Source organism: Apodemus sylvaticus, chromosome 5 (genome assembly GCF_947179515.1).
Source record: "Apodemus sylvaticus chromosome 5, mApoSyl1.1, whole genome shotgun sequence".
Classification (NCBI taxonomy): Eukaryota; Metazoa; Chordata; class Mammalia; order Rodentia; family Muridae; genus Apodemus; species Apodemus sylvaticus.
In genome coordinates, this window is record NC_067476.1 from 105,180,271 (window position 1) to 105,190,512 (window position 10,242).

The 10,242-nt window shown below is 44.5% G+C and overlaps 1 protein-coding gene across 3 annotated transcripts in view; it reads left to right on the forward strand.

The window, feature by feature from the left end:
* The window catches only part of Slc28a2 (solute carrier family 28 member 2), a 119,924-nt gene extending 110,523 nt beyond the window's left edge, over nt 1-9,401 (forward strand). The window contains exons 6-17 of one of the 3 annotated variants that reach the window (XM_052183435.1): nt 378-491; nt 872-949; nt 1,322-1,402; nt 1,807-1,887; nt 3,892-4,017; nt 4,098-4,228; nt 4,641-4,809; nt 4,956-5,153; nt 5,711-5,792; nt 6,283-6,381; nt 6,505-6,616; nt 8,705-9,401. In XM_052183435.1, coding sequence (XP_052039395.1) covers nt 378-491; nt 872-949; nt 1,322-1,402; nt 1,807-1,887; nt 3,892-4,017; nt 4,098-4,228; nt 4,641-4,809; nt 4,956-5,153; nt 5,711-5,792; nt 6,283-6,381; nt 6,505-6,616; nt 8,705-8,822 — 1,389 coding nt within the window. In that variant the 3' untranslated portion in view covers nt 8,823-9,401. Of the gene's footprint in view, nt 1-377; nt 492-871; nt 950-1,321; nt 1,403-1,806; nt 1,888-3,891; nt 4,018-4,097; nt 4,229-4,640; nt 4,810-4,955; nt 5,154-5,710; nt 5,793-5,813; nt 6,145-6,282; nt 6,382-6,504; nt 6,617-8,704 lie in introns of those variants that run through there. The other 2 variants (XM_052183434.1, XM_052183437.1) reach the window with 2 other exon arrangements.
* Nucleotides 9,402-10,242: the final 841 nt, after the last annotated feature.

Genomic DNA, 10,242 nt, shown 5'->3' on the forward strand with positions numbered 1-10,242 from the left:
ATGTAGATGCAATGGAGGGATGCTGCTTATTGACTTGTTCAACATGGCTACCTCAGCCTGCTTTCTTATAGAACCCAGAACCACCAACCAGTTCAGGGATGGAGCTCCCATCAATGGTCTGGGTTTTCTCCATCAATCGCTAATTAAGAGAATGTTATACAGTCTCATCGCTAGCCCAATTTTTTTGGAAGCATTTCTCAATTGTGGTTTCTTCCCTTTAGATGACTTTAGTTTGTGCCAAGTTAACATAAAACTAGCCAGCACTACCCCAGATTGTTAACACCCTCACTTAGCACCACTCCAAGTACACAGTTGAATTAATCAATGGCTGAGCAAAGTTTGTAACTCATGCTGGAATATTTTCTTTTTGGTCCCAGGTGTGCTGGAGGACAGTGTTTCGGGGCCTGTACCTTCAGTTCGTCTTTGGGATTTTGGTCATCAGAACTGAATCTGCTTTTAATGCATTTCAATGGCTGGGAGATCAGATCCAGGTACGGGGAATTGGATGTCAGAGTTCTATTCACCAGGGACCCCAAAGGATGTCAATTTGAGGGAAGAAGGAGGCTTTGGAACTATGCCTTAATTATAGTGTGGCAGAATCTGGTCAGGTAAAGAGAGAGAGAGAGTAATGGAGTTCAGGTGAGAATAGGGAATCCAGTTGGGTAAAGAGAGTAATGGGGTTCAGGTAGTGTACAGAATCTGGTTATGGGGTTCGGGTGAGAATGTACGTGAAGAGAAATGATTTGCTGAGTCTGTCATTTCATGACCAACATTTGGGGGCATGGCTCACAGGTGGTCACACCTGAGTCAGATTCCAAATTTCTTTGTGTCTTGCCTGTCCTAACTCTAGTTCCTTTTCTTCCCACTTCAGATTTTCCTGGCTTATACTGTGGAAGGATCCGGTTTTGTTTTTGGTGATACACTGGTCCAAAATGTTTTTGCTTTTCAGGTAACTTTTTGTGGGCAGGAGTGACAATGTCAACGAAAGGATAGGGGATAGAGCTCGGGATGATGTGTGTGTTCACGAGACCAGACAGCCTTTACCGACTCCATCCTGGAGAGGAGTCGACTCTTTCCCCATGATTCTTAGCATTATGAAATTGGTTTAAAGTCTGGTGCAGGGAAAGGCTCAGGAAATATCCTGTGTCTAATACTGATAGGCTGATAGTCTGCAGTACATTTTGAGTTTATTCCTAAACTACATTGCATCTGTTACCCTAGGCATTCCAAGAGCATGTTTAGAGGCCTGTGAGAGCTAGCTCGTGCCACACACAGCACACGCAATATAATCTCTCACACGCTGTCTCTGTTCTTGTTGCAGTCTCTGCCCATCATTATTTTCTTTGGATGTGTGATGTCTATTCTCTACTATCTGGGCCTTGTGCAGTGGGTAATTCAGAAGGTAAGGCATTTGGTTTCCACAAAAGGACCTTCAGCTTGGATCTGTCAGGGGAATGAATGAGTTCATACTTACCTCAGGGGAGAATGTTAATACGTGGGATGTGGAGAGTCAGAACTAATTTGAAAAGGCAATCTCTCTGAAGCATCCTGATATCAGATGATTACACAGGCCTGAGATAGACTAGAGGAAGAACTTGGTAAAAAGCTCTTTCACATTGGGTTGAATCCCCAAGGCCTGAGCTCTGACCAATATGTTTGCAATGTGCACTGTAAGCCCATGCCACACAATTTCTAAAGGTCCCAGTTTCTTACTGGTAAATGGAGTTGGGGAGAGGGTGGAGTTTTGTAGGGCATTATACAAGATTCCTGCTAATGTTGAACATTCAGGTGTCTGAATTCTTTTAGATTGCCTGGTTTCCTCAAAGTAAGATGGTTACCACTGTTCCAGAAACTCTGGCCACAGCAGGAAACATCTTTGTGGGGATAGTAAGTACCCTGGAGCATTCTGTTTTTCTTTTTTCTTTTTTTTTTAAAAGTATTGTGTATATATATATATATATATATATATATATATATATATATATATATATATATATATATATATATGAGTGCACTGTCACTCTCTTAGACACACCAGAAGAGGGCATCATATCCCATTACTGATGGTTGTGAGCCACCATGTTGTTGCTGGGAATTGAACTTAGGACCTCTGAAAGAACACTCAGTGCTCTTAACCAATGAGCCATCTCTAGCCCAAGCCTTCTGTATTTTCTAATCTATTAAGAACCGAGAACTTTGCAGATAACAAATTTAGAAAGAAAATTTTCCCTCCCCCAGGCCTTCCACCTCCTCCCTTCCTTTTTTTTCTAGAACAGGGACTCAGGTAGCCCAGGCTGACCTCATATTCACTATGTAGTTGAGGTTGACCTTAAATTTCTGATCTTCCTGTCTCTCCCTCTCAAGTGGGGGGCACATATGCATGTGTTACCAAGCAGCTTGAAAGACTCATTTTTCTAAAGAAGATTGACTGTGGGGCAGTCAGTCCTTATGAAAGAATCCTTAGAGGGTCACGAACTTAGTTCATTGCTTTGACCCTTGATGCCTAATGTAAAGTCTAGACACACTATCTAGAAGGTTGACCTTAGCCATGGATCTAGCTTCTTACACAGGTATATAGGTGAATGTCCCAGTCTAAACCTTATCCCCCCTCAGGAGCTAGGAAGGATGGTTGAGCTACCTCTTGCTTCTTGCTGTGATTCCCCGTGATTCTCCCAGGTCTCTGAGGAAACAATGGCTTGTCTTGCTCAGGACTAACAAGGTTGTTCTTCATACAGCATCTTTCTCAGTGCATCCATCTGTGTGGAAGAAGAGCAGGTGTTTGTGTGGAGTGGGTGTCTTCCCTTTGGTTGTGATTAAGTACCTTGGGGACAAAAGCATATTAAGAGAAAGGCTTTCCTTTGACTCACAGTTTGCAAGTACAGCCATCCTGTTGGGAAGAGCTTGGTGACAGGAGCTCAAGGCAGTTGAATAATGATGCTCGTGCCCCGCATCCAGTACCCAAGCCTAGGGAATGGTCCTACCCACTTGTAGAGTGGGTCTTCCCACCTCAATGTACCCAATTAAAATAATCTCTCACGTGTGGACCTATCAGATAACCCCTCGCAGGCATTCCTAGAGTCATTTTGTAGGAGATTCTATCAATTATCAATATCATTCTATCAATTATCAAATTTCTATCAAAATCAACATTAACCATTCCAGTGTTAAATCTATGCTATTGACTGGTCAAATTAACATTAGGGACAATAGTTTTTGAAATGAGTAAGAAGTTAACCTTGGGGTCTTATTCTCCCAAAGTCTTGGGTTATTTATCTGATGTTAATCTGTTTTCAGTGTAGTTCTAAATTCTTTTATCATGACCTTACATTTTTTTTACAATTATCTATAATCAGTCAAATTTTGCCAGCTAGACTCTAAGCATCTAAGAGGAGGAACTAGGCATTAATGTTCTTAGTAGCTAATACATTCTTTTGCAAACAGTTATTAAAGGCTAAATGACCTCCTAGAGTGAGCATAGGTAATTTCCTATATTGAATCTTCCTAATTAATAAAAATTACACACATTTCATTAAAAATTCATTTTGTTTAATCTCTGTCTGTCTCTCTGTCTCTGTCTCTGTCTCTCTCTCTCTCTCTCTCTGTGTGTGTGTGTGTGTGTGTGTCTGTGTCTGTGTCTGTGTGTCTGTAAGTCCTCATGGCTCTCAGTGGAGGTCAGAGGACAACTGTGGATATTGGTTTCTTCTTTCCTTCTATATACCATGTGGGATATAGGAACACATGAAAACAGGCCAGCAAGGAGATGTTTGGGCAGGTTTTTGTCCACTTGCTGGAAGGGTGTGTATTTGATGGGTCTATTCCCTGTATGGGATAAGCACGTTGACGTGAGGAGTGATACTTTCTTGGTATGTGACTATTTTTCTTTGTTTTTAGACAGTGGCACCTCTGCTCATCCGTCCCTACCTTGCAGACATGACCATGTCTGAAATCCACGCAGTAATGACTGGAGGCTTTGCTACCATGTCAGGCATCATGTTGAGAGAATTCATATCCTTTGGGGTGAGGCACAGTCAACGTCATCGCTCATGGGGCACCCAGTTGAGCCCTACAGTGGTGCTAATCCCCATCTGCCTTTACAGATCGATGCGTCCTCCTTGATTTCTGCCTCAGTGATGGCTGCCCCTTGTGCACTTGCCTTGTCCAAACTGGTATATCCAGAAGTAGAAGAGTCCAAGTTCAAGAACAAGGAGGGACTGAAGCTGCCTCGAGGGTGAGCTGGGCACAGTTCAGGAGGTGGTAAGGTGTGCTACCAGAGAAGCCCAGGGTGCTAGAGGCATCGTTTCCCCAAAGGAAGAAGGTCTGTCACTCCACGTCCCCTTCTGCGATCTCTGCTTCGAACTAATCATTTTCACTTTCCCCCTCTTTGGTCTGGATTTAACCTTCCCACCTGGCATTAGTGCCTTGTACAAATAGTCAATGGACTTGGCATCAGACTTTCATGGCAATAGCATCTGAATCACCAAAGAGAAATCTCCACTATTATAATTACTGAGGAATCCCATCGCACCTCACAATGGCTGGCTACCCACTTCTTCCACTTTAGGGTCACTGGAGCTTCTCCTCTCTGAGGAACTGAGACAACTGTAGGTAGCATATTCTTTCTCTATGCCCGATAACCACAGGGAAGAGAGGAATATCCTGGAAGCTGCGAGCAATGGAGCCACAGATGCCATAGGTCTTGTCGCTAATGTCGCAGCCAACCTGATTGCCTTTCGAGCTGTGTTGGCTTTCGTCAATGCTACCCTCTCCTGGCTGGGGGAAATGGTGGACATCCATGGACTCAGTTTCCAGGTAAAGTCTTATATGTGTTGGGCATGTTTTCCTGACCCTCACTGAAGCTGAAAGCCTGAGGAGAAGGTGGAGAGGAGAGGAGGTTAAGTCTGGAGAGGCTCCTGGTGCCTTTTACTCTTCCTTTCCCTTCTTTCTCTGTCCTTCAGGTCATCTGCTCCTATGTCCTAAGGCCCATGGTTTTCATGATGGGTGTACAGTGGGCAGACTGCCCACTGGTGGCTGAGATAGTGGGAGTCAAATTCTTCAGAAATGAATTTGTGGCCTACCAACAACTGTCTCAGTATAAGAACAAACGTCTCTCTGGAGTAGAAGAGTGGATCAATGGCGAGAAACAGTGGATTTCTGTAAGTGACAACTCAGCAAATTACACAGGGAGAGGTTTGGGTCAGGCATATCTGAGGGAAGGCATGAAGTGCCACACAAACATTGTGGACCCACAAGTGTTTCTCAGTGTCCCAGCCTAAGCACAAGACGAGCAGAGGCATGTGTGTCAGGACCCGAGCTTCTGCTCCAGGTCTTTGTGTTAGTTCTCTCCTGCATGCTGACCCAACTTTGATCTTCATTACTTCCTTACACTAGGACAGTCCAGAGAACATACCTTCCCCTGGATGTCCTGATGTCCCTTTATTACACATTCAAACTGCTTAGAAACAATCTTTCTTGCCTCTCCCTTTGCATCCCTAGGTCACTTTCTCTGTATCTTTAGTAAGAACCCTACTGGGCAAGGAGTCCTGTAGTATTACCATATCATGACAGTGGTTGTAACTTGGGCCAGTTATTTTCTGAGGATCTTTTGTGCATTCCTTAGAACACTGTAAGAAATATTTGATGTGCCCTGGAACTTCTGACATGGTTCTGAGGCACACCAGGACTAAATTTATCTACTTGTTTTCCCCCCTAGGTGAAAGCTGAAATCATTGCAACATTTTCTCTCTGTGGATTTGCCAATCTTAGTTCCATTGGAATCACACTGGGAGGCTTGAGTGAGTTGTTCAATTCCCCAGGTCCTCAACACACCAGGCAGATCCAGCCTTTGCTCACTGCCAAGCCGAGGCTAGATAGAGAATCTGGAGTGAAGTGGACCTCTCAGGCCACATGTAACTCAGAGCTACAATGGTACTCGTAATTCCAGCCTGGACTTTCCTGTGTAGATCTCAACTGGCCAACCCAGGCATCTATGCCTGCTTGAGCAGCTCAGATCCCTGCTTGATTCAGATTTATCTCTAATGGTTTCCAGAACCACTGAGGTGAGGGTCAGATACACCATCCTAGATCCAGGAGGAGTCTGAGTTATATATCAAGAATAATGTATGTATGCATCTCTTTGGGACGCTTTAGCAGGCTTAGGTGGTTGGGTAAAGAAAACTAGTCATCTTATGCATTGTGTTTTTACATTCTTCTAATGGAGACTCAGGGGCTACACCTCCTTGCTGCGTGAGGAAGACACCAATTGCTCCCTTTTGTTGCCTACAGCCTCCATGATACCCCAGCGGAAGAGTGACTTGTGCAAGCTTGTGGTCAGGGCCCTCTTCACAGGTGCCTGTGTTTCCTTCATCAGTGCCTGCATGGCAGGTAGGTGTCTAAGCATCTAACCATCCACCCCTCAGACACCTGGTCTACAGCGTTACCAAGCCCCAGCCAAGAGTCCAAGTGCCGACTCTTCCTCTTTAAGTAATCCTTATCTCCTCTGTGCAGGAATCCTCTATGTTCCCAGAGGCGCTGAAACTGACTGTGTCTCATTCCTAAACACAAATTTCGCCAACAGAACCTATGAGACATATGTGTGCTGCAGAGAGCTTTTCCAGAGGTAGGCAAACTCCAGGGTTCCTGCTCCCTCCTCACACATCCTCTTACACGAAGGGAACTTGTGGATGTTGGAAGAGGGAGGTCTTGAATACGGGGCCATGGAAGCTCTGTGGAGTATATGAGGCACAACATGGATGTCGGTGAGGACATAGTCTGGACTTTTCTCTTAGTAGGCGTTATCTTCAGTATTAGTCCTACTGTGTGGGACAGGTTGTGCTTATTGGCGGTGTATAGGGGAAGGGAAAGAAGTTTGATCTCTCGGTTAAGAAGTTTCTGTTTATTGTGACTGATATATAGATAGTAGACAGGTGTTGACTTTACAGTTGTCTTAAAACTCAGTTTTTTTCTAGTTAATAAAGCAGACCAAGAGAAGACAGATTTTAAATTTAAAAGATAACCTCAAGTTCAGATAGTATGAAGCTGACCTTGTTTATGATATTCTAGAATATGAAAGGAACCTATCACTGAGCGCAAGGAACTAGTTTTGGGACAGAGAGAAGGAAGGAATGAGGAAGCAGAGTAGTTGATGTTGTCAAAGCCAAAGGTGCATGGTGGTAGTGGGCTGCACGTGAGTGGGGAGAGCTCTAGGAATCAAGGCTGAGCCATCAGAGAAAGGCCTTGTAGGAAAACCTTGAGAAGTCTGATGTTGACCTGCAGGGCTCTGCACACCAGCATGGTGAGCTGTGCTTCACAGAAGGACGTTTGGAAACAAGGAGAGTGAAGGAATTGCTGTAACAGTCGTAGCAGGAGAGTGAGATGCTTTACAGATATGGGTGCACCACATAAGGGAGAATCGGTAGGACTAACCCTCACCTCCATAGGAGAAGGGCCCAGGGGGAGGAGGAGACAGAAGAGTCTTTTCTGACTTGGGCAGTGTGTCCATCACAGGGAGGAACAAGGAACAGGAGTAAGGAGAAGGGCGTGGCCTCTTCCCCATTCTGGATTTTCTAATTTGGAGGTAGTTGTGTAAACACCATATAAGCCACTCACAAGTCCCCTGGCAGATGAGGCTCAGGACAGAGGTCAGAGCTGGAGCCTGATTAGGAGGTGACGTGTAATGTCCATGACATATTCTGTACTTACTCAGATGGTAGCTGTATAACAGGCTAAGAAAGAAAGTAAAAGTAAGTGAACTGCAAATTTCATTTATTGTTAAAGTAGAATTTATAAATTTATAAATTTTGTCTGGTTGAGTTCTAATGTGTATTTTCTCAGTGGATTTTCTAAAGACATAATCTAAGAGTCATTACCGTCTTGAAATGCTTTCAGGGATTGAAAGCACCATATAAATCCATTCCCAAGTCAGCTGGGGTCTGGCTCAAGTAGTTGCTCAGATGCTGCGGTTGTGGAGGACCTGAGTTCTGTTCCCTATGCACATGGGGCGCCTTCCAACCATCTGCAACTCCGGCTCCAGAGGGGTCCCATGCCTCAGTCCTCTGCAGACACCTGCTTTCACATACACACACCCACACCTGTACATGGACATGTAATTTGAGAAAAATAACAGCTGGATCTGTCTGTCTGTAATGAATATAAAATAATGATAATAAATTAGCAAAATATTATTGAGAGTAGAGGGTAATGTGGGAGGGATTTGAGGGAGGATAAGTGGGAGGGATGGAGTTGGAAAAGGATGGAGGAAAGTGGCATAATTCTGTTTCAGTTTGAATAAAATGAAAACCCACAATTGAAAAGAGAAATACCTTTGTCTAATTAATTTATACCAATGAAGTGTAAACAGTTTTTTCTTTCTTTCTCATGAGTAAAGTGACCCTAGTTCTCAGCCTGTTTTTTTTTTTTTTATTAAGTTTAATTCTGGATCATTTACATAGCCTAATTTTTTCTCAACTGTCTGGAAATGACATTTCCTCCTGGGCTGAGGTTAGTAGCTGGGCGTGGGGCAGACACGGTCAGGGTTCTGTTCCAGCATCAGATAAAGCCTGAGTGGCCAAGCTCAGTCAGTTGGATCTCGTGTCACTGGTAATGAGACAGATGGACTCACAGCAGCTTTGTTCTTAGCCACTGGAAACGTGTTGATTGTGCTGCCTTGTTTGTCTCTGACCGCGTGTGTCTGCTTTTGTCATTTCAGCACGTGGCTGAAGGGCACCAACATGCCTTCTTTCTCAGGCCCCTGGCAAGACAAAGAGTCCAGCCTCAGGAACCTCGCCAACTGCTGCGACCTCTATACCAGCACTGTGTGTGCATGAGGCTGGCGCAGCCATTCCATGACGGTTCTTATAGAACAGATTCAGATTACCAAATACATTTTCATGTACTTAAACTTCCCATTCTCACAGAACCACACAAGACTCCACAAACTGAAAGTTCTGAGCTCACTGTAGCTCTGTATAAAAATGAGCCCCTACCTTTCCACTGGCATGCCACATACCAGTCGTGAAATTCATTACAGACCCTCTAGAGCCAAAGTATGCTGGGAATGTAGCTGAGGGGGAAAATATGTGTGTGCTAAGTGCTAAAATCCAGCTTCCATCCCGGGCCAGGCCCAGAGTGGAGAGAGTGGGGAAATCAAAGTAGACACTTAGTTTTAACTTGGGAATGGTGGCACACCCCTGTGGTCTCTTACCTGTAGGTTCACAGCTAAGGGCATTACCTGAGATTCAAGGCAAGCCTGGTCCAACTCCGAAGTATTTCACAGAAGTGATAGAGTAGATGACATGTCCTTGGGCAGGGGTTGAAGGGAGGGAATATATTTTTAAAGTTATATGGGAAATACATGGGAATCTAAAGATAACATGTTTTATATTGCCAAAGATTTATAAAGTTAAAACACCTTTTATTTTCATACAGTAATAAAAATGCTTCCTGAAATTAAGTGTGTCTTTAAAAAGTACTTATTTTTTTAATTGTGTGTATGTGTGTGTGTCTGTGTGAATATGTGGGTGTCAGTGCTGGTGCCAGAGGAGCCCTGAGGTGGGGGCTACCCGGACCTGGAGATACAGGTGTTCCTGGGACAGCCAACATGGGTGCTGGAGACTGCAGTCCTGTGTGCTGCAGGAGCAGTGCACACTTAGTCACTCACTGAACCTTCTTGTAAACCCCCAATATGTAAAATCCTAAGGAATTTCCATTATTTAAAAGGCCCTTATTTTGATTTGGTATTCCCATTTAATGCCAGTTACCTGCATTTCAGGTTATAGAATCCTTTAAAATATTTTTGGATCATCTACATGAGTCACTGTGTAAAAAGCTGACCAGTTAGCCTGAGTTAGACCCGGAGAGGATTTCTCTGAACAGAAATGGGCAAGGCGCACTCACACCAGAGGTACTTAGCTGTCACCCCAGCACCCTCACTGCCTCGGCTTCAGCTCCTCAGAAGGGGCCAAGTGTGGGGGACACAGGCCTGGGATCTCTGAGAGTTTGAGGTCAGACTGGTCTACATGGTAAGCTTCAGGACTACATAGAGAGACCTTGTCTCAAAAAACCAGAAGGAAAAACAAAACAAAATGCAAAACAGACTCTGCAGGACTTATGGTATGGAGCTGGTGCCATGCTGAAGAACCCAAGAGCTGTCCAGTGTAGGGGGTGGCAGAGGCAGCGCCATAGACAGCCCTGCTTCCCCAGAGTTACCCAGAGCAGCCACAGATCGCAGACAGGCTGGGTGTCTTG